The sequence below is a fragment of the Microtus oregoni genome, unplaced genomic scaffold (assembly GCF_018167655.1).
Source record: "Microtus oregoni isolate MIOR12 unplaced genomic scaffold, Mior012 000003F_ref0000135, whole genome shotgun sequence".
Classification (NCBI taxonomy): Eukaryota; Metazoa; Chordata; class Mammalia; order Rodentia; family Cricetidae; genus Microtus; species Microtus oregoni.
Genome location: NW_024543062.1, coordinates 59777930 through 59801674, shown reverse-complemented (window position 1 = coordinate 59801674; position 23745 = coordinate 59777930). Strand labels below are relative to the sequence as shown.

Below are 23745 nucleotides of genomic sequence, written 5' to 3'. Positions count from 1 at the left end.
TGCATCCAGAATGCACCACATAACCCACTGAGCCAAGAGAACTGTTCTGCCACTTACATTTAAAAGAAATACCAAGTTTTCTTTGTTTCTCAGTATCAATGGAGGAAGCTTGGGCATGTGGGGTCTTAACCACTCAGTGGTGTCCGTATCTTATTCCCTAGAGTCTGTATCTTATTCCCTAGAGTCTGTGACTATGTTGTGGAATCTGATAGGTTATTCAGTCTACGAAAGAGGAAAAATATAGGCAGACAAATCCCATCTGCAGAGCTATGCATGGAACATGTGCCTTTTCTGAATAAGGATAAAAAAAAGGAATTTTATTTAAAAAAAGACTTTCATTGACCATCAATCTATGCAATAATGCAAGAAACGGTGAAAGAGAATGATAGCTAGAACAAGCAGATTATATTTACAGGTATAGATAAATTTTCCAATAGATTGAGCAGGAGCTAAAGGCCATTGGTAGTGAAGTATCAAGACATGTACTACTTTTCTCTTGTGAGTCCTTGGGAGAAAGAGATAACTATAGGTCTCTAGGCACAGTAAGAAAATCCCTAAGGATCTGGGAATACAGTAAAAAATACAATGTGGGCAACACCACATTTAAAGTATCTGTAGATATTCAAACTGCAACATATGTCATCTAGGTCTGCAAACCATATCTATAAAGCATTGGGGCAACATGGGCAAAATTTGTCCAGGGTCATAAATATGATGAAATTCTAAAGAACAGTCCATCTTTGGAGAGAGAAGCTCAAAAGCTCTACCGTACAACATGGTGGCTACAGTTAGTAGTCACAGGCTTACAATGGCTAATAGTATATATCAGGGAGTCTCACCATCAAAGAAGATGACATAGAGCCTAAATATTTTGAGTCAATCATCCCTCAATCTTCACATATCAACGCATTTCATTGTATACCAGGTGGTCAAAATCGTTTATTAATAAAGAAGAAAAAACAGAATCTAAAAATGTCCATCAGCCAGGCAGACGTGGCACAGGCCTTTAATCCCAACACTCAGGAGGCAGAGGCAGGCAGATCTCTGTGAGTTCAAGGCCAACCTGGTCTACAAGAGCTAGTTCCAGGACAGGCTCTAAAGCTACAGAGAAACTGTCTCAAAAAGCCAAAATAAAATAAAATAAAAAGACCATCAGGGATAGAGTCATGCATTCTATATAGAGACATAGAGGTCTTCAAATTAGAAAAAAACACCCAAACACAACTGTTTTCCCCTAGCTTTTCTCTTGATGTTGGAAGCATTTTTCTCAAGAGAATCCAAGAAAATGTCTAGAAAATGTGAAGAACCTCTTAAATCTGCCTGAGCCCATAGGGATCCGATAAAAGTGTTATAGAATATTCTTTTAAGGTGTGTTACTTTTGTCTATGCTCTGAAACATTTGTTTAATAATGTAAAGCTATGTTTGATTACATAAAATTCACTTGTGGCCAGGAGGCTGCATCAGCAATTAGCTGACAGGAAGTGGTAGTGAGGAGCTTGTGGAGAAGGGTTTATAAGGAGGGACAAGGAGAAACACGAGGGCTTCTGGAGACACACCAGCAGTAGAGGAGGTGAGCTAGGTGAGCTGTTTGCTCTTCAGCTTCTCTGAGGAGCAGAATTCCACCTCAACCTTTGAATCTTGCTTTCTTTAGAGAGACAGAGATTTAGTTAAGTTCCCTTGTGGCTTTCTTTGTAGGTGCCTGGGGGAACAGAATTCCTTCAGGCTGCAACTCTTGCAGCCTAACCACTGCTGATCAGGGCAGAGATGCAGTTGCTGATTTGGACAGCTGTGGCTTAAAAAGCAGCAATTAAAAATGAAGACAACAGGTAAGTGAATCTTCCTCCTGAGAGAAGGATCTAATGAGGAATTAAAACTGGAGCATGGGGAAATGCCCAAAGAGAGTTTGGAAAGAATACTAAAACTTTCCTGGACGAAGGTGGGTTTAGTAAAGGGATATTTTCACACCATCCCACTTTCTGGGTATTTGCACATTTTAAAAGACTTAAGAAATGGATTTGGAAGCAATAACTTCATGTCAGAAATTCTGCTGCCAAAAGGAACCTCATTAACTCATGGCTTGGCCCTCAAAACAAATCCAGTCTAGCAGACAAAATAAAGTCAAGTGAGATATTTAACTAAAGATTGTCAACATATTAGGCTTAGTATTGTTTTTCTGACTCTGAAAAGGAACATTTGACTACTCACTAATGGAGTGCAGGGTGTGTGAATGAGAGAAATGAAGAGGAATGTATCTCAAAGTCAGAGGAATTGCCTCCAACGAAACCTAAGGACATAGGCAGGCGTTTGCGTGCACTTGCTCAAAACGTACCTACTGAGTTCTTATCTACATTTTCCAAGAAGATGCTGGGATGTCGGCTGTGATAACAGAAAGGGTGCTTGTTCTTAAGATTTATGCAAGGTGGAAATAGGAGAGTGAACATTGTAAGAACTGGATGATGAAAACAGAATCAGGGGGAAAATAAGATTATAAATGGAAAGAACAATAATAAATGTGGAGAAAAATGAAGAGATGCCCCTTGGTCCCCACCCTCTATCACACCCATATTACACTTCACCTATAGTGATTAATAGTTGATTTGTCTCATTCTTTCTTTCAGAACATAGCCATCAAGTCTAATGGCTGACACCCTTTAGAGAGCAGAGCCTATGTGAGAATTGGTGTCAGTGCTTTATGTGGACAGTGAGACGTCATTGAAAAATCTATACTCATATCCATTCTGGATCCTTGACAATTTCTCCCTTTTGCAATCCTACAAGCTTTGGTTTCAGTATATAGCATGGAATTATTAACTTATTTGGGCTAATTTTGAAAAAAAATGTCAGTATATATACATCACACACACACACACACACACACACACACACACACACACCGAGGAAAAACATCTGTTTTTCTTCTTTAAAAAATCAGATTAAGCCAGACCCATGTGTCAGCAAACATATCTATTTATATACAAGTCATTTTCCTCATGAACATTGTCAAGCACCTCCTTCTGCAACCTGCGTCTTATTTTCCAGCTCTGTCATACTCGCAGTTAAATCATGTAAAGTATTTCTTGAGCTAAATAAATTGAGAAGTATATAATGTCAAGAAGCGCCTGATAATTTTATTAGTGATAAAACAGGAGCTCTCCAGTACTGTTGCTAATCATAGTAATGTAATAAACATGCCCACATCACACTAATATAAGTTTGGTACAGTTGGTTTAGAAAATCACTGAACATAGATTTTTAAGAAGCAAGCAAGCACAGTCAATAAAAATCAACCTTAATTTAAACTTCCAGTGACCAAGTTGTCTCTCAATATTAAATAATCCTTTTTCTGCTACAAAATGCTTTATATTTTTAGAGAGAATATTTAAACTATAGTCTCACTTATGTCTTTATCTAGTTCTATTTGTCAAATGATCATCTATCAATCATTCAGTTAAACAATCAATAATATGGTCTATGTTTGCCTCTATAATAAAGTAAAGATTATATGTATATAATTTTTAATAGCTTTCTTCCTGTTATTTCTAGAAAATTTGCCTATGCTACATAGTTGTTTTTATTAAGATTATGGGTGGGTAGCTTTATAAATTTCTCCTTAGACAAGAAAAATGGAGTCAAACTCAACCCTGAACTTCTTGTGGACTTTGGAATCCATTAAAATCACAAAATGGCTTTCCATTCCCAAACATCATCTCACAGTTTAAGTGTTTGAAGTACAAGCAGAGAGAGAACACAGTCTAATAGAATAGATCGAATAGGTTCCTGAAGCTTTACTTAGGATGTCATCCTTCCCTTCCCTCCTCCATCTCCTCTCTCTCTCTCTCTTGTTCTCCTTCTTTCTCTGCCTCATTCTTTTGCTTACTAATAAGACGTGTCCCCCAACGTTCACTCCCATCCTTCCTTCACTGTTTGGCTAACTGAGGAGTATGGAGGTGAGTCTGTTGCTATTATATGTCTGTTCTTCCCTGCCAACTTTCTCCTGCAGCCATCATCCCATGAGCAGTAAATTTCCAAGGTGGAAGTACTGTGGTCCAATGCACTTGTTTCTTTAGGCTCCAATAGGAGTCTCGTCAAGTGTTCTGTTGTGAGTTAGCAAGGGTTTTCTCATTCAGTTGTCTGTTTCTTCCTTAACACAAACAAGATGAAATGCTACCACCTTGTTTACACAGTTTGGTTGGCTCTTCTTCTCAGGGTGACGGTAAAGGGCAGTTACTAGTACTCTCCTCATGAAACTTCATTCTCACACTCAAATGTGCTTATTGACTTCAAGGCCAATTTCTATAGACAAGTAAAGGGCATCTCTAATCCTTGCCAAGACTGGGGAATATCTTCTTCCTGCCCAGCCAAGTAAGTTTGCAAATAGGACTTGTCCACTATGAGAGTTTCCTTGGCATATTGACATTTTAATATTCTTACAAAGAGCTGAGCATGAAGAATTCACTCTCTGCTTTCAAAGCCTAATCCTATTATCAAAACTAAAGCTTTAACTCTGGAGTAGTACAGAAAGCCTGCTTTCCCTACCACCTGTAAATTCCCTTACTCATTTAGTTCCCCTCACGACAGTTTACAGGGTCACCTCGATACAAAAGCCTCAGTCCCTACATTCAGTTCCTATGTTCTCTCCACTTATAATGAACACGGACCTCTGACAAGTGTTGGCTCTTCCATGAGGATTACCTTCAGGGGTTTTTTAAATTATTTTGACCATGTGAGACCTACAATGTTCACAAGACTTGAAGAAACCAAAGCATAATTGCTAACTTTCTTTGTTAATGAAAATACAGGAGATTGTTGGAGGGATAGCTTTATAATGACAACACCTGGGACATAGACTAAAGTAAAGCTGGCCCAGGATAGAATGCTTCAATTTTTTTAATAGGTCAAGAGAGATGGCTTCTATCCAAGTCTAATAACTTCTACTTGATCCCCCAAATCCAGGTAGAATAAAGGCAGAACTGACTCCCAGGCTGTGTCCTCTGACTTACACACAAATGTGGCACACATGCATGTATACACACATAAATAAGTTAATTAATTTATCTTAACTTTTTCAAAATGAAATGACCTTAGTTTGGTCATTTATTACTACCTTAGCAACAGAGTTGGAAATAGTTAAGTCTTACCGATCAAACTTGACAAGACATCACTGTCCTATACACTATAGAAACTCAAATGTTATCTTGTATTTAATTTGAGTGTAGAAGAAATTTGTATACCTCTGGGCTTGTCAAAGTTTTCCTGTGAAAGATAGTAAGAATGAGAGAATTTACCAGGAAGGAATGTAATAGACAAATGTTCCTGCTGGTCACTTACACTAGAGAGCGAAATAAAACCTTTGATAACTACTACAAAGTAAGAGGAACACTATCTCGTGCCTTCCTAGTGGTTGTGCTCTGTTAGAAAAGAGCTTTTCTTGCCAAATTCAGCTTTGAACAAAAAGACATGGTTGAGTCCCACATGAGTGTATTCGTAACCCCAGACATCCCATCCCCCAGAACCCAGGGATTCTAGAGGGCTCAGTGTTTCCACATGAACCCAAGTGTTAATTCTGACATGTGCCCGGGGTCTAGGACAGTATCTTCATTTTCCCATGCTTTATTCAGATGGTACTCAGTCTGTAATGAATTGCTCTTTCATTGTGCAGTGTCTGTTCTTCTGTACTAAAACGCCATCTCCTCTGCCTAATCTAGTTTGCTTTCCATTGCTGGGATAAAAACACTGAGCAAAAGCAGCTTGGAAAGTACTTAGTGGACTTATATTTCCAGGCCATAATCCACTGATAAGGAAATGAAGTCAGGCCAGGAACTCAAGCAGGAACTGAAAGAAAAAGCATGGAGGACACTGCTCGCTAGCCAAGGACTACCTGCCTAATGCTATCCACACTAGGCTGACCCTTCTACATCGCTCATCAGTCCAGACACCCTCTTTCAGATGTGCCCACAAGTTAACCCAATCAAGGCCATTCAGCACCTGAAGTTGAGAATAAAAAATGTCTAGGACACTGTCTGCCATGCACGTTTTCATAAACAAAGCTGGCAATGTGGTTGAAGAAATTTTGGAAATAGATTTATTAAAAATAAGATCATTTGTAGAAGAAACTTTAGAAAGATGAAATTTCAATAGAAGACACAGAGTCAAAGCAGAAAATAGATATTCAAGTCTTTGCCTCCGAAGCTCCTTGAACTGCAGTCCTGAAGGAAAGGGAAGAAGAGAGGGGATGAGACACAAGCAGCCTCAACGTTTGAAAGGATAACCTGGAGCCTTCCGTCTAAATGCTGTGCCTTGCAAGTTCAGAAGAGTTACTGCAGTCTTGTTTTCTCTGAAACACCGGGTATGTAAGCTGCCAATTTTCATTGGTGTCATCAGAGAAGAAAGCACCAATTACTGGTTTTAAGCAGCGCAATCTGGAAAAGGTGATCATTTAAACTCAAAGCCGTAGATGCTTCTAGAACTCTGGGATTTGCCACAAAGGTGAAGCTAGCAGGAAGAGCTTCACAGAATAAAGGTCATATGTTACCGTCTTCCCAACCAAAGTCCCCAAAAGTTCCACAGTTCAAGTCTATCACACCCACTGAAGATTTGTCCAGCCTCAATTTTCTTTTTTTTTTTTAAATGTTTCTTTATTTATTATGTATACAATACTCTGTTTGTGTGTATGCCTGCAGGCCAGAAGAGGGCAGCAGACCCCATTACAGATGGTTGTGAGCCACCATGTGGTTCCTGGGAATTGAACTCAGGACCTTTGGAAGAGGAGGCAATGCTCTTAACCTCTGAGCCATCTCTCCAGCCCCCAAGCCTCAATTTTCTAAGCAGCTGGTAGAAATCACAGCTTCCTGTAGAGTGCTAGCAATGTACTCCACTCTTGTTTATTCAGTCAGTAAGCTAGCTAAGAGCTGAGCCATTGATGCTGAGGGAGGCAAAGACCATTCTCCTTTGAATGGACACTGGACTGCCATGCCCCATGGTTGGACCCTCATCTATGTGCATATGTGAATCACTAGTTTAACAGGGAGTTATCATCCAAAAAGCAGGGTATGAAATTGGGAGAATGAAAGAACACAGGGTACTCAGGGTAGCTGAAGGTAGGTAATACTGAATGGATATGATCGAAATAAAATGTACAAAAATTTCAATGAATAAATAAATATTTATTTTCAAGTTAAAAAAAAAAAACTAGGAGAAGTGCTGGGGTGGGTTCTCCTTCCAGCCAGTCACACCCTCTACCAGGAGCTGGCTGCCTACCTTCCTTGGCCCTCGATGAGACGGCTGCTGGTAGACTTTGGGCACAGTACACCTCTCGGGTCTGGATCCCACCGCCACAGACTGGTCCTGTGTTGTGCCAAAGTGGGTCCTGTTGCTCCAGGAGAAGAGAGACTTGGCATTCCTTCCATTCAGAGGTTCTCCAGGAATACCTGTTTGGTTTGTTTAAAAGAAGAAGAGATAATGAGGAAAAGTATCCAGCTCAGAAGAAATCAGGAAACGACATCAAACGCACATGAAAATCTCTTTCTCATTGTGGAGAAAGAAGTCTCCTGACTTTGGATTACTAAATCCCTGTTATTTCCTAGAGCAAATCACACCTATCCATGGTGGCAACCGACAGCACAAAGTGACTGGACTGAGGGAAGGGAAGTAAGGCAAGCAGTGGGTGTGTAAGGCAAGTGGTGGGTGTGTCTCAGTATGAAGTGGAAGAGAGAGAAGAATGAGAGGAAGGATCTGGAAACACAATATGGCAGCTGAAACTGTCAACAACAGTTACCAATCAGACTTCCAGACAACTACACGGAAGTTAGTTTTCTTTTTCAATTAGTGGAGGAATGTATATTCTTGAAGACATTTCTTTCCAAATAGGCAAATTGGTCTCTAACATCTCAATCATGATGTAGAAATCATTTTCTCCCCATTTAACACCTTGACACCGAGATAAACCAATTAAGATGAATTCATTAAAATGTGCGTTAAATGTTTATTAAAATGTGTTAACACTGCATATGTCACTATGTTTAGTCAACGAATATTTTTCAACACAGGCAGCATAGAGTTATTTAAACTGACATAGAAATGAGTCTTCCTGGCTTATAATTAATTGGCGAAGAAAGATTTTAAAACAGATAAAACTAAAGCAGTAAAATACAATAGAGTTTATATATAATTTACAGAAAGCAAATCTACCACCATCATACCTGGGTTCCCATCTTCCAACATTATTTCCTTTTGTGGGTTATTACCGCATTCCTCAAGTTCAAATCATTAATATAACCCACAGCATCCTCATACATACACAGACTCATTATCTTCTGGAATAACAAAGAAAACCTAAGAACATTCTCTGATGCGGGGAAAGATTTCTCAGCAATGTGATTGCTTATAATAAAAGTAAAATATAGTAATTATTACTTGTCACAAAGACCATAGATTTCAGAAACAAGAGTGAAATTGAAAATCAAGCAGCAAATATGAAAATATCTAAAAATCTTGATAATGATCAAACTCTTTGCAGTGGATATTATCATTCTCAAAAGCTTAGAAGCCTGGAATCATTAGTTGGTGCAAAGTATATTCCACAGATGAAGATGCAGACAACCCATCCAGGTTTGTTGTAAGTCAATTTTTCTCCCTCGCCCTTATTATTTCATTTCCACACGATTTCCCCAGGCTTAAATATTTGTGGACAAAGGATGAGTGGAAAAACAGTTCAGCTATGCAAGTGCGAGAACGTGAGTTCAGATGTCCAGCTCTCAGGTGCACACCCCAGCTAGGTATGGAGAAATGAGCTCCCTGGAGTCTTCTGGTCAGCCAGTCTAGGTGAATACATGGTCTTCAGAATTAGCAAAGGACCTTGTCTCAAAAAAAAAAAAAACCAAGGTGGAGAATAATTAAGAAAAATACCTGCTGCCAACCTCTGAACCTCTAGTCTCCACATTTATGTACACACACACACACACACACACACACACACACACTTATATGAACACATACACACAGCACAAAGCAGTACATGACAGTACATACAAATATATGAATACACATACACACACAGGAGTAGGGATTTGTGATAAAGAAGGAATTTGGATCCTCAAAGTCAAATCTTCCTCCTTATAGGTGAACATAAACAACTCTCTTCTATTTCCTGGATGGCAGAAAGATGGCAAGCAGTCTGAGCATGAGGCAGCAATTCTCCAAAGGACTAGCTACAAAGCCATCCATTCCTAACTTCTTACTCCATTCCCTAGGGTCGCATGAGTGGAGGACTTGGCTCTGAGCTGTGGAACACAGGTAGCTGCATTGTACGGAAAAGTACAGTGAGGTTGGTGACTGGCTGTAGGACTGGATGGTTATTCAACTCTTCGTCTTCAAGAGTTCTTTATTTTTAACTCTCTTAAAGAAGTGTTTCCGTCTAATAAGGAGGTAGCTACAGCAACTGACTCCAGCCCTATAAGACTGGCAAATGCGCTGTGTGCAGTATACTCGGTGGTGTAGACCACCGCAAATGCACTGCCTTAAGAAACTCACCAACGTTATCTGAATAGGAGCTAATTGCTAATTATTAGTTCTTCAGCTTGATCAGCTTAATCTCCAGTTCTACTTTCTCATTTCTAAGATGTAGGTAATCATACCAAACACTGAACTTGTCATATAATGAAAGTTAATCCTCTTTCTATTCTATACCACACACACACACACACACACACACACACACACACACACACACACACATTTATTCATGAGGGTTTCATTGGTTTCCTCAATAGTTATATATTTAGTCTTACCTAGCACCCTGAATGCTCCAACATTGTTCTGCCAGATAAGATGTTCCCTCTGGGGCAATAGTGGACTGACTGTTGTAGGGTAATCCAACACTGTCTGTCTGGATTTGAAGCCTACCACAGGAGTGAATTCATGTCTGGCACTATAAATCTGGTGAAGAATGCATGGCTCAGGTGGTCATGAGCCCTGGGGGAACTTACTGCGATTGTTTTACTAAATGTTCATGTTATCCAACTGCCTGAAAAAGAGTTGTGTTAATAGCTGTAGATCTGTGCTACTGATGAAAGAAGCTTATTTTACAGTGGGCAGTGGTGAAGGCAGAGTAATAAGAATAAGAGGCTGTGGGTGTTCAGCCATAGGTTGATCATCTATATCAACCACTTCAAACCTAAAGTTCAAGAAAACTGGGGAATAGAGGGAAGAACAGAGGCTGGGGAAGAGTGCTTTTTTCTGGATGTGACAGGGTGGTTTCACACTTAACTCAAAGTTACTGTGACACTAGACCTATGCAAGACTGAGCTAGCTAAAATTCCAGTGCAGATCAGGAAGAGACTCCCAAGGTTCTACTCTACGCCAACGAGTCATTGGTAGTTGACGGCTGCTGAGAAAGGAAGAGTGTCCTTTCCTCAGGGCTGCAGCCACTGGTAGGATGGTGCTTCTATGCTTGGTGCACATTCATGAGTATAGAGACAGAACTTACTGGGTTTATTTCACAGAAAGAAAGACAGAACATGGAGATGGAGGGAGTTGTATTGGGGAGGCTTAAGAGGAGCTGGAAGAGAAGTGTGAGGTGGAAATGATCAAGATACATTCTATACACATTTAAAATTATCAAAGAATACTTTTAAAATGTTTTTAAATTCTAAACATCCTATATTCTATACTTTTTTAATGTCACATTCCTATTCTAGCAAACAAAATGTTGGAAAGAGCATGGAAAACAGTTTAGCATCATTGCAAGTCAATTGAGGAATAGGTTACCTTGTACAAACCACTTTTTCAATTAATTTTTCACAACTCTGTAATAATTAGTAATGGATAGATTTTTGAAAGACATTATGAAGAAAAATGAAAAGGAATAGTTTAATGATGGTGATTTTACACAAAGCAATAAGATCTCTGTTGGTAGCTTATTAACCAGGGAGACCCAACTTCCGTTCACTGGGAAGTGACAAAATTCTCTAAGGAAAAATGGGGCATTTGTTACTATCACCGTTGTTTCCCATCCCTGAGAAAATACCAGCTCGGCAAGAGGCAAAAGACACAACAGAGCAGTAAAGGGCATATGCTCCTTTTTAAATACAGATTATTTCATAGTCTTGGCTCATCTCTTTTCCATTTATGTTTTCCAAATACCTCAGTTATGTTTAGTCAAAAATCACCCAGCAACCATGAGAACCAAGTGCCCTGAACTCCACCAGCCTGAGAGAGTCTCTAGGATCTGACAGAATAAGAAATCAAAGGAGTGCGCTCAGCTAAATGCTACACTCTCACGTCTTCCGGCATGCTTGTGGTGGCAGTCGTTTGCAAATGCGGGCTCCTTAGCCTAGGATGTTCTCTTTAGTGGATGAGTCTGTGTCCATGGTTAGGTTTTACAAACCCTGCTTTCTAACTCCAGCACCTTGCATCACATCATCACGCTGCTCTCCTGCTTAGGAGGGTAATATGGAGCCTTAGAAACCAGAGTCCCATGTCCTCTGGGGAAGCAACATCCTGGAGGTAGCTGTGGGAATGCCTCCAGTGGAGCAGATGAATACCAAAGGAAAGAAAGGAGTAAGTTTCCGTGCCTCCTACCCTGGCATGGGTATAAGATCAATTTGTGTTTTCCTAACAGTCTGACTCAAGAGAATAAACATGACAGTTTATTTGGGCTGTTATGGTGTCGGGTAGGATCCAAAGTGAATTTGGTTTGGCTCGGTTGTTACTGTGAATAGAAGAGCCACAAAGTTGACTCTGGTGAAACTGAATGCAAGCTCAATGAAAACAGGTGCTCTACCCAACTTGGGTAATGCAAGAACCAGCAAGCACTGGTACTGGGTGGAGGAACTGGATCCCGGGCTGAAATAAAAACATAGATCTTCCAGAGGTCCTGGTTATATTGTCAGTGGTGCCTGTCCAATAACACTTCTCAATATCAAGATATTTACCAACCGGTTGTTTTATAATTACACTACTATATTTCACCAGGTTAAATTTCAACACTTAGGAGCGATGAAAGATTCACAGGGGGGAGGAGATGAAAGTCGAGAAGCAGACAATCTAACTGTGAAAATTCACATCATCACTAACAGTTGCCAAAACAAGTTTCTGAAAGGGGAAGGAGTTCTTTTACAAGAAAGCCCTGAAATCACATCCCCAACACTGTTCCCATGTCAGTTCTTTTGGGGCAAATCAACCATCTACTCAGGTGGTCACAACTCGGGGACCCTGATGTTAGTGAGCAAGTATACATCCAGTCACTCTAAAAACCCATGCACTAACAAGGAGGGGGTCTGCTAGCACTCCAGATGGAAGTTACACTCAGGCAGAGCTGAGTGAATGGACAGGCAGGGACCGGAGACTGAGGCCAGAGAAGACCTGCCAAGCAGTTCTACTGGGAAAATAGAAAAGCCTGCTCAGAGAGGCCATTCATCTCTAGGCCATGCTGTGTTTACCCACCCTTTTCTCCGCAGCGACATTCTGACTTCCAGCTCTGTGCACATCGTGAGTGACTTCAGACAACAGGGAGCCTGACCGTTTCCAAGATCCAGGGAAGACATTAGAGTTTCAGTATCTACCATGGCGCTGGACCAACAGGAAAGAGACAGACAGAAAGAGAGCCTCACCAAGGAAGACCAGAGTCCTGAGTGAAAAGAGGCAGAGAACAGAGGGCCAAGTAGCTGTCAGGGTTTTAGCAGGTCAGTGAACAGCTTCAAACGTCAAGCTGAGAAGGCTTGACTCCTAAGAAACATCCAGAGTCCACTGTGGTAGGAGAGATGCTCTAAGCCTGAGAGTGTAAGGGCAGAGACCTGGAAGCAGGTTACACAGAGAGCCTTGCAGGTTGGTGTAAGGGCAATTATTTCCCAAAGGCAAGAGGAAATTACGGGAAGTTTGTTGGGCGGGGATGGGGTGGGGTGGGTGACAACAGGCCAAAGTAATTTCAGTGCTAAAAGAATCACCCAGGAGAGGAATGAAGAGTGGGAGTAGGGTAGGGAAAGGAAAGATGAGGGAGAAATCTTTGTAAGCCCAGGGTAGCTAAAGTGCAGAAGTCATGGTGGTGGGTGCGTAGAGAAGCAATTGCATTCTAAATACATGTTGAAGGTGGAAACAACTTTCTAATAGATTAAATGCTGAGCAAGTCAGCCCTTTTCTGTCTGTTTACATTCTAAAATCTATTTTCTGAAACATGAACTCATGCCTGAAACTTCTACATTCTATATAAATGTTAAGATTTGATATGCTATCATTCTCAGATGCTATCCACAGCCTAAATAATAATAATATAACAATAACAATAACGACAAAGTAAAATCAACATTATGAGGCTTGGGACCCGGTTCAGTGGTTAAAAGCACTTGCTGCTTTTGCAGATGATCCAAGTTCAGCACCCACATTAGGTAGCTCACAACCACCTGTAGTCTATAGTGTCAAGAGAGCCAACATCCTCTTCTGGACTTCATGAGCACCTGCATATAGCACACATATGCACCTGCACATACACATGTATATACATAATTAAAATAAAAATATATCCTAAAATTAAAAATAAAAAGAGACCATGAATCTGGAAAGCTGAGGAGTGGTGAGGGTACTGGGGGAGTTGGGGGAGTCATGATGGATGGCTATCATTCATAAAAATTGTATAAATTTCAAATAGTCAAAATATTAACCATTGTAAAAGATACTAATGTAACCACTCTAAGAGCAATCTTCTAAGTGTGGAAACACATTTCTCATGCAAATGCAAATGACAAAAATCTAGGTTAGGACAGGGCAACTTGAAGTCCTGGAGTTAAATAATAAATAATTCTGGCAGCTTGACTTTCAGAGTAACATCCAATTTAAGGAATTCTGTAACTAAACCTATCCCCTACATTGAGAGACAAAGGAAGGGGAAGTTTAAAATTCTCTTTCTTTTGGCAATGAGTACAGCTCTCCTAAATGAGCAAAGCTAAAATTAGAAGTGAAGAAGTGTTCAGTGACAATTCTTTAAAAGATCTCCATCCTGCCAATGTGTCACTTAAGACACCAGCTCCACGGCCGCCTCTGCCCTTCGAATCTAGGCTTTGACACTTTCACAAGGCTCGGGACTGCTCAAAGGGTGGACTTCCTCTCTCCCTCGTCGGACAGCTAAGATGTGAAGCCAGGAATACAGGGTAGAATCTTAAGTGAATTGATGATGACAGATTGACAAAACAATTGCATTAGTTAACGGTCATGTTTTGATTGAGCACGTATCGATTTGCAAACACTCCTGGAATTGAAACCCCAGTGCAAGGTATTCCAATTAAATGTGTGCGTGTATTAAAAATCAGTGCTCTACAGCGTGACTAATTTATGATAATGTGTGTTGTCCTTTGAAAGTTGTAAATGCATTTGGAAAAGAATTAACTTGTCTTTTTTTTTTTTTGTAAACAGACCATCAGCATAAGGGAACTGGTCAAGCCTTTATACATTTTATGCTCTAGTAATTTTTTATTGGATAGAGTGGGCTATTGATTATGGAAAGCTACTTTGAAAAGCAAGGCTCTCGGTTCCTCAGCAGATGGCTTTGCTAGCCAACCTACACAGATGTATTATTAATAGACTTCCATCGCTATGCAGATCACTTAACAGTACGTTAACTTCCTTACACTAACCGGGGAACCAATCTTCCGTCCAGCAGGACTCATGAAACCACATTTACCAGTAATAGATAGATCCAATAAAAAAGGTGCCAATGTCCTGAGGAAATAGTTTCAAATTCTTAGAAAACTTGTTTCGTTTCTGAAACAGATTCTCCGTGGTGTTCTGGGGTATGGCTCCTTTACTTCTCAATTGCTGCAGAAATCTGTTTAATTTAAACAGCAATGGAAACCATGCCCCCTTAAAGAAACCTTTAATCTATCTGACAACTCTTTATTGAGCTTGTACCATGTGTGGGGTATTGGGTGCAATGAGAGAAATCAATGGGGAGAAGAGCTAAAAGATGTGAGTGGTGATGTGTGTTAGAAGCCAGGTTGTGACCAAATCCAGAGTGTGGTTTCACTCCTTGCCTTATCTGGGGTAACATTTACTTACAGTCGTTACAATCTGGAAAATTTAGACCTGCTATTCACAGGGAACGTCTGAGACCTTGCAAGCTCTCTGTAGTCACCCCTGTCTGGGATAGTTTCTACCTGATCGTTTTGATTGGGCTAATTTCAGATGCGTTTTACAAACTGCCTTTCATTGCTTCACACACATTATACAATAACTGTATGCATGCAATAAAGGATACATGCAAGTTATTGTTCTCTATCTTTCTGGTGCTTGAGCAGACATTAATTCACCCAGTGTTTGCTGAGCACTGAATATGAGTCAAATGCTATTCTAGGTGACTTGCTCTGGGAGGGAAAAAAGGGAGCGAGTAAGAAAGGAAAGGAGGAAGGGAAGGAAGGAGGGAGGGAGGGAAGGAGAAAGAAAGGCAAGCCCTAGGCATGTGTGAGAACTCCCTTGCTAAACTACTCTGTTTGGAAGAACATAGTATGCAAAATTCACAGGATAAGTAAACCAATGTTTTCCATTTCTTCCTTTCTGAATTATCCAACAATTAGCTTCATGACAGACTGAAACAGATTTTGAAGGGAAACTGCCCCAAAACACTTTCTTATTTTTTATTTTTATTTTTTTTTATTTTTCTTTCAGTTTATTTATATGGTGCATTACATTGACAAACCATATGCTTCATATGTTAAACCATTCTGCATCTCTACAATGAAGCTAGTTTCATCATGATGAATAATTTTTTTGGTGTGTTCTTCGATTCAGTTTGTCAGTATTTTATTCAGTATTTTTGCATTAATGATCATGAGGGAGATTGGTTTGTAATTCTCCTTTTTGATTCTTTGTGTGGATTTAGTATCAGGGTAACTGTAACATCATAAAATTTCTTATTTTTTAATAAGCAAAGAAAAGAGAGAGAGAAAGAAAGGCTGATATCTGGGGTTGTGCAACCAGCATATCAGAAGGCAATGTAGGGGCCTGGAAATGTCACTCAGTGTAACTTTCCATATACAGAATTTATGCCAAGGGTTTCTACCCTACCCATCACACATATAAATTTACACATGTCAGTAACAAGGAAGGAAGGGGGGTTAACAGGACCCATCTATTCTGTGCCAGCGTGAAGTACTGAAACCACATTTAATAAATTGGCTTTTCTCTGTGGTAATGCTGCATAGTCTACGTGACACAATTAGCCATGCAGCTTCTGCCTGGAACTTTTCTGACGAGGTGTACTCTGCACTGGTCACTGTCACCATCTGGTAGTGCTGCCGCCTGCTACTCAATCCCAAACTTTAAATGATTATGTAAGGGGTTGAACAGCCATTTTCGTATGGAAACTTGTCGCCTACAAGTGGCTGGCAGGAGGTGTCATTTCTAACAAAGATGTCCGCAGGTGACTCAATCAACATTCTTGTGTGATTATTACAAGTTTTTCCACTAGAACGGGGTTCTGTTGTAGTTCTTCCCTGAGGGGCTAGGAGTATGACTGGGCCCCGGCCTTTGCTTTATTAAGACTCTAGTAAACAAGGCTGCCTCATCTTGCACAAGTCCTTGAGAGTTTGGGCTTGTGGATCAAATCCTTTGGATGTTACCTGGGATACAGGAACAACCATGATCCTAGGCATTTGTTTGTTTTCCTTTTAATATTTCTTTGTGGATTTCATATCATGTATTCTGATCCCCCATACCACCCTGTCCCCGCGAATCTGCCTTCTGTCCTTGTAATTTCCCCCCTAAAACAAAGCTAAATTTAAAAGAAAAACTAAAAACCAAACCAAGCAAAAATAAAAACAAAACCACAAACAAACAAAAAAGAAGATTCTGGTCATGGAAGTTGCAGTGTGGCCTGTTGAGACACACCGTTTACCCTATAGTCTCTTCATCCTGCAAGTGTTATTTACCGCTAGTCATTACTCTGGCTCCAGGCCTCTGGCTTCTGCTGTATCACCTATAATGGCCTCTCACCGGGGCTCCTCTTGTATATCCTGTTGTTGTCCTTTGTCATGGATATCACACTGTTTTGGATCTGTAGGTTTGTCCCCTTAACATGCTCCAACTATTCATAGATATTGTAGATGTTGTGGTGGGCCAAGACATAGCCCTGTGTCCAGGCCTGGGTCGTAGCTGGGTTGCTTCGCTCCCTCCCTTGTCTTCATTGTCACTACCCAGATGAGCTCTCCAGCAATGCCTAGGCTAGCTCACCCATAGAGCCCACAATAAAGAGCAGGGCAGTCAGCTTGCTATTGGGCCCTCAGATCCAGGTCTCCCTCATTCATATTACCAGGGCCAATTACTATTTTGCCTAGGTAAGGCACAGGGTCCTCTCTCCCAACTGCTCTAGGGGGCATATGACAGGGAGGTCAACTTTCCTGTTCTCACACCCTGAGGGCTGACTCACCTGTAACCCCAATAACAAGGTCAGCTCTAGTGTGTGCTTCCCAGGTGAGGTGCTTGCCTATGGTGAGGGGTGGGGCCCTCTTTCTCAAGTCTGGGAGTGGCTCTCCTCTGAGGGGTAGGGCCAGCTCCCCTGCTATAAAATTCAGCTAAGATCAGGACCACCCATACCAGGACCAGTAAAGGGCAGGGCTGGCTCAGCACAGCATGGTTCCAATGACCCCTCTGCCATGGTGCTAGGAGTTTTTATAAATTGCATATCCTTTAGTGTCTGAGGACAGAAAGCAATACCCGATGGTAGAGGAAAATGCCAAAGAACTCAAGGTCATGGGTGAAAAGGAAACCGATTTCTCTCCCATGCTTATCACCCACAGTGAGTGTTTAGGGCTATACTGGAGCTGAGAGAGGAGCACACAATTGCTTTGGACTGAGTGATATTGGAGAAGGGAGTTTCTTTGGCTGATCTTGAGTCAGTGTCGAGACAAGCTTAGGGGTGTACAATGCTAATTCTTATTCAGTCCCAAATGTCCTTACAAGCAAAACATGGTTAGACCTTATCTCCCTTCAGATTAAGTCATGCAAGTTCTAACATGTTCTCATTCTCAAGAGTGCCTTAAAACTGGCTTCTCATATTTCTGCTTCTTTCGGTATACCCGTGTCAAGGACTGACTCTTTGGTCATGGCTGTGGAGCCCAGGATCCTCAACACTGCGCTAGGGAAATACACTTGTTTGCAGGGACTAAATCTCTTCTCCTTCACATGCTTTGCTGGGAGTATTTGCCCCCTAATTTCCCAAGTGGTTATTCATGTTCTTTAAATAATATCCCTAACTGACATAGCCCTTGTTCAAATAAACTTTCTCTACTAACACAATTTAATTCTGTAAACAGTGCTGACCAAGACCACCACAGCATTCCAGAAGTTTCCCTCTGTACCTAATATTAGTATTTTGTTTTTTAACAGCTCAGACACCAAAAATAAATTTTATGTATATTATTGTTTGTTCTTCCTTGTTACTGAAGTCTGTTTCCATGAAGGGAGGGGCATGTGTCTATTGTGCTGTCTGAAGTCACCCTGGCATTTAACCCCATGCTTGGCAAAGAACAAGAACTCTGTGTTTGTGTATTTATTAAATGATCGGCCATGTTTTCAATAGAAAAGACAGAGAAAGAGTAAAGCCAAATTACAATGTGAGGGTTTAATCAAAACAATGTGAAGACTCAGAACCATGCATTTTCCTGCTACAAAGAAATGGAGTGAATAAAATTGCTTGATGTATGTGGACACTCATGAATTCTGAGATGGAGATGTGGGCATTTGTATTTCTTAATAGGTTTTTGTTTTCATTTCTATTGCTCACAATGAATTTTAATTACCAATGTCCAATGAGAAACAAAAGGAGATTCGCAGCCTTTATGCTGTGTGGTCCATCTTCCCTGTGGTAGGAGCCACAGCTTGGAACCCAGATAAATAAGAAGGGTGGCTGATGTCTCTGTTGTTATTCATTCAATTTTTTTGCCCACAACTAAGGAGAAACATTAGTTAACCTAGCATCTCTGCAGGCAACACTGGTTGGTACTTCAGAGATTTCTCCAAGAAGCTCATTTCCAACAGGTTCATAATTTGAAAGGGTTTGATTTTGTTTTTAAATAAATGCCAAACTCATCCATGTGTCCAAACAACAGATCTAGGCCTGCTTGTCATCAGAAAACCTGCTAGTCTCTGCTTCCAGATATTAAATACCATGAATTATAAATGAATGACAACCATTAAAGGACTTCACTTGGGGTGCATAATTATCACAGTCCCAACTTATTTTGCTGCTAAAGAATGGCACAGAGTGTTACATGCACCCAGATATATGTATCTCAACTGGGTGTCTACCGCCAGGGAAAACATCATGATTCTCAGAGTGATGTGGAGAGACTGTGAGTGAGTCTCCAGAGAGTCCCAACATATGAGAAACTCTCATCTTCCATGTAGCCTTCATATTTAGTTCACTTAAGGCCCTGTTATAATACTGGCCCACAATAGTATATGCTGACAGATCAAGATTCTATTCCCTCAGGCACACTATTAAAAAATCTGAATTATATACCCATGAGGAAGATTTCCAAAATACACAGAAACCATAGTTTTATTCATCCTGTGACTACTATAATCTGCTGTTCAAGGAAAAAGAGGATTTTCTTTATGCAAGGGTCAAAATTATACCACACCAGCAGTGGCAGCCCTTTGGTACTCTCTTTATATCCTAAGCATTGGACCTGGAATTTTACACACCTATAATATAAGTGATATAAAACAAATAATGCCACTATGAAGGAAAGTGTCCTAGAGAATACATGTGCTTTTTTGAGATGCCACATCAAGTAAATGATGGACATAAAGTCTAATTACAAGCATCTCCAGGTTTGAAATAGAAAGAGATTCTAGTTATATCATCTGCAAGCCCCCAATTTACTTGAAATGAGTATTTTGCGACATGGTTGTACAATGAACAATCTGAGATAGATTCTATACGATTGTGCTGATGTGTGAAGGACAGTGAGCTGAACCCTACTGAGCTACTGATGTCAGGGGTGATAATCATCTGAATCTGGAGCTGCAGAGATGGGTCAGTGATTGAGAGGTGATTAAGAGTGGACTGCTCGTGCAGAGGACCCAAGTCCAGTTCCCAGAACTCACATCACACAGCTCACAACCACCTGCAGTTCCATTCCAGAGGATCCAATGCCCTCTTCTAGCCTCCATGGGCAACTGATACTCATGTGTATAAATCCCAACACAGATATAATTTTTAAAAATAATAATTAAAAAATCTAAAGGATTATTTTAGCAAAATAAATAATAAATTAATAGCAACACTGACCAAGAAGGTAAGCGAGGCGTGGACTAGAAATCTTACGACAGAGACATATCTTTGAATTCCACAATGTACACATAATTCAGCGTTAAGGAAGATCCAGGTAGCACACAACCACTGGAACTCCTACCTGAGGAGCCCCAGTGTTTTCCTTTAGGTTTTATAGCCAGCCACACTCAAAAAACAAGTGTATCAGTTGGTTTTGTCTCCAAATAATGGATTCATACAAGAAACCATTTTTGCCTTGTTTAATATTATTTGTGGAAAGAGGAAGCTCATCCTCATGTCTTCTAGACTACAAAATCTCTAGAAAATGTCCTCTAGCAGTGAGTTCAGAACATCTCTCTGTTCCTATAGATTTACTAATAGATAACAAGCCTCAGAGGACTTCTACCACATGAGCTTGGAGTCTACCACAAACCCAAAACCTAAAGAAAGATACCCTGAAGGCCTTTACCAAATACAATACAGCCAGGCCACCCCTAAATGAATACCAAGATGTTAAAAATCCTACTTAAAATTGGCAGTGAGCAACTTTCCAATATCCTCTGGCTCCCTGGGGAATCTGGAAAAAGAAATTCTGGCACAGACTGGCAATATTACATGGGGCAAAAGAGAATCAAAACTTGGGTGCTGCAACTCGTTAGCAATGCAACATCATGGGACTATTTCATGTCTCTGACTGCTGATGGCCTCATTGTACAATGAGCATGTGATGAAGGGCTCCTGGCTAGCTACAAATAGTTACAAGTGTCACACCGGGTGAAAGTAACAAACACTTTTGTTATTTACTCTGCTTAAAGCACTACAGGAAGTAAATAGCAACAGAAGGTGAGAAAACGAAGGCACTTTTGGAAAGCATACAGTACCAATGCTATAGAAACAGAAGGGGAATGGTGGGATCCTTCACACGAGACCCTGCTCTTAAGCCGCAGCACTGCATTAATAACTAACAGAGCCCTACCCCGAGAAAGATTCAGCAGAAACAAGTCCTGGCCATGTTTATTGATGTTAACTTTTCGATGGCCATTGGAATATTAATAATATTCCAAGGTGAAATACCTGGGACATGGCTGCAGAAGTTCCCCTTCAGCAATGCAGGTCTCCTTCTCAAGAAGTTCTGGGCATTCCTGGCCACCTCCAATTGCAATGTGCTTCACATGGCGGCTCCTGCTCCTGACTCCGGGTGACAGACTCCCAGAACGGCAGGTCTTGGAGCAGGGGCTCCAGGGGGACCAATCTGAAGTCTCACAGTCCTTTGGCATCACACAGGGTTGCACGGTTAGTGGGAAGGAATCTTGCATACATAAACTGAAAGAATAACAGAAAAGAGAATTAAAATATAGAGATTAAATGGATACAACCATCACAATGAAATTCTTACTATGAGAAAAAAAATGTTGAAAATCAAGTTTGAGCTTTGTGTGTGTGTGTGTGTGTGTGTGTGTGTGTGTGTGTGCCCTGCCAATTTGCACACATGTGAATGTCAGAAGACAACTTTGTGGAGTTGTCTTTCTAACATGTGGATCAGGCTCGGCAGCAGTGTTTAAACCTGCTGAAACTTCACACTTGCCTTAATTTGACATTTTAATAGGAATCACCTTTTAAAGCAACAAGCTTCAGGATAAAACAATAAAACATAGTACATGTTAAGAACATAAACTTACTGCAAATAGTGGAACATACCTACAGCTCCACCTACACAGGAGATTGAGGCATGAGAATGTTTTAAGACTCGGAGTTGACTCTCTTTCACACACAGCAATAGAACTGCCTCACTCTAGAGAGACACTTGCAGAATAAACACTCTACCTTATCTCTTGCCCAGTGTCTCCCTCATGTTGTAAACTCTTATCAGTCACTGACGGGGTCTGGGCTGTGCTCTCTTGTAGCAGTGTTAGGCAGTTACACTTTATTATATTCGCTTTGTAGAGAGAAGAACTTGGGCTCATAGAGCCTACATGATTTTTGTACCATCTAATGAAGGTAAATAAAAGCTTTAGAGTAAGCTATCTATTCTTAGAACTACCGATATACTTTGTAAAATGTGGTACTGATTATGTTCCTACACACTATTTGGCTCTTAGCATCAATTTTTTTTTTAACATGCAAAATTTGAGTCTGACTGGGATTGGATATATGAAAGGCTATGATGATGGCATCAACACTACAGCACTTGGACTGCTGAGGAGAAGCACAAGACAAGTTGGCTGGCAAGGCCATCATCAGTGCCAGGTTTCAAAGGGCATATGGGAGTTCTGCAGACCCAGGAGGAGTACTACTCTATTCAGGGAAACTGTACACTTGGAGCCTTGAGATAGAACTACCCTGTTGATATGTGAACCTGTGGAAAGTTGAACCCAAATTTTCAAAGCACTTGACTTTGTGTAAATAACTTTTTAAAATGACTGCAATGGGTGTATTTACACTATAAGAATTGGCAAACACTATAAATCAGTCTCTCTCTAATCATACAAGCCTGGTTGCTAAAGCTTTACAAGCACCATTGGGCAAAGGTCAAAGGCCATTCGGTTTTGCTGAAGTATTAAAGGGCAAGTAGAAAAGTAGAGAAAGAGGAAGAAGTAGAGGATGCATGAAAAGTGGACCTGAGAAGTGAGAGAGATGGCGCAGTAGTCCCTTTAAAAGCCTGAACCTCAGCTCAGTTCCCAGCATCTATGTCAGGCACTGTGGGAGTTTGAATGTAATTGGCCTTCGTAATCTTACAGGTAGTGGCATTATGAGGAGGTATGGCTTTGTTGGAGTTGGTATGGCCTTGTTGGAGGAAATGCATCACTATGGGGGTGGAGTTTGAGGTTTCCTATGCTCAGGATACTGCCCAGTGATTCAGTTGACTTCCTGATGCCCTTGGTCAAGATGTAGCCAGCACCATGTCTGCCTGCACACTGCCATGCTTCCCATCATCCTAATTCTGGATTGAACCTCTGCAACTGTAAGCAAGCCATTCCAATTCAATGTTTTCTTTTTATAAGAGTTTCTGTGGTCATGTTTTCTCTTCACAGCAAGAAAAACCCTAACTGAGACAGAAATTAGTACCCGTGACAGGGGTATTGCTGTGATAACCCTGATCATGTGTTTGTTTGGAGAAATTTCTTTGGGTTATGAAAGCAGTGGAATGCTTAAAGCACTGCTCAATGTATCATACCAGTAAAGAAAGGAAGAGAGGTGCTAAGACTTATTTGAACTATTGGTGATTCAAGAAGTTTCAGAGGAGAATTTTAGTATGTTGTGTAGAGATGATTCTTATGATATTTTGGTGATGAAATTGGATACCTTTTGCCCTTGTCTGAAGAGTTTGCCTAACACTAACATGAAGAGTATTGGCTTAATTCCATTGGCAGAAGAAATCACAAAATAGCTTAGTATAGACTTTGTCATGTGGATATTAGTAGATATTAACTCTAATGAAGATTTGTAATGAAAAGGAGCAAGCTGAGCAGGATGAATTACAAAATGG

At 40.6% G+C, this 23745-nt stretch overlaps 1 protein-coding gene across 1 annotated transcript in view; it reads right to left on the bottom strand.

Moving 5' to 3' along the window:
- Positions 1 to 23745, bottom strand: part of Thsd7b (thrombospondin type 1 domain containing 7B) — an 857175-nt gene that overhangs the window by 495145 nt on the left and 338285 nt on the right. Inside the window, exons 4-5 of the mRNA XM_041648517.1 lie at positions 21333 to 21581; positions 7259 to 7428 (exon numbers count right to left, since the gene is read on the bottom strand). Of these exons, the coding sequence (XP_041504451.1) occupies positions 7259 to 7428; positions 21333 to 21581 (419 nt within the window). The remainder of the gene's footprint in view (positions 1 to 7258; positions 7429 to 21332; positions 21582 to 23745) is intronic.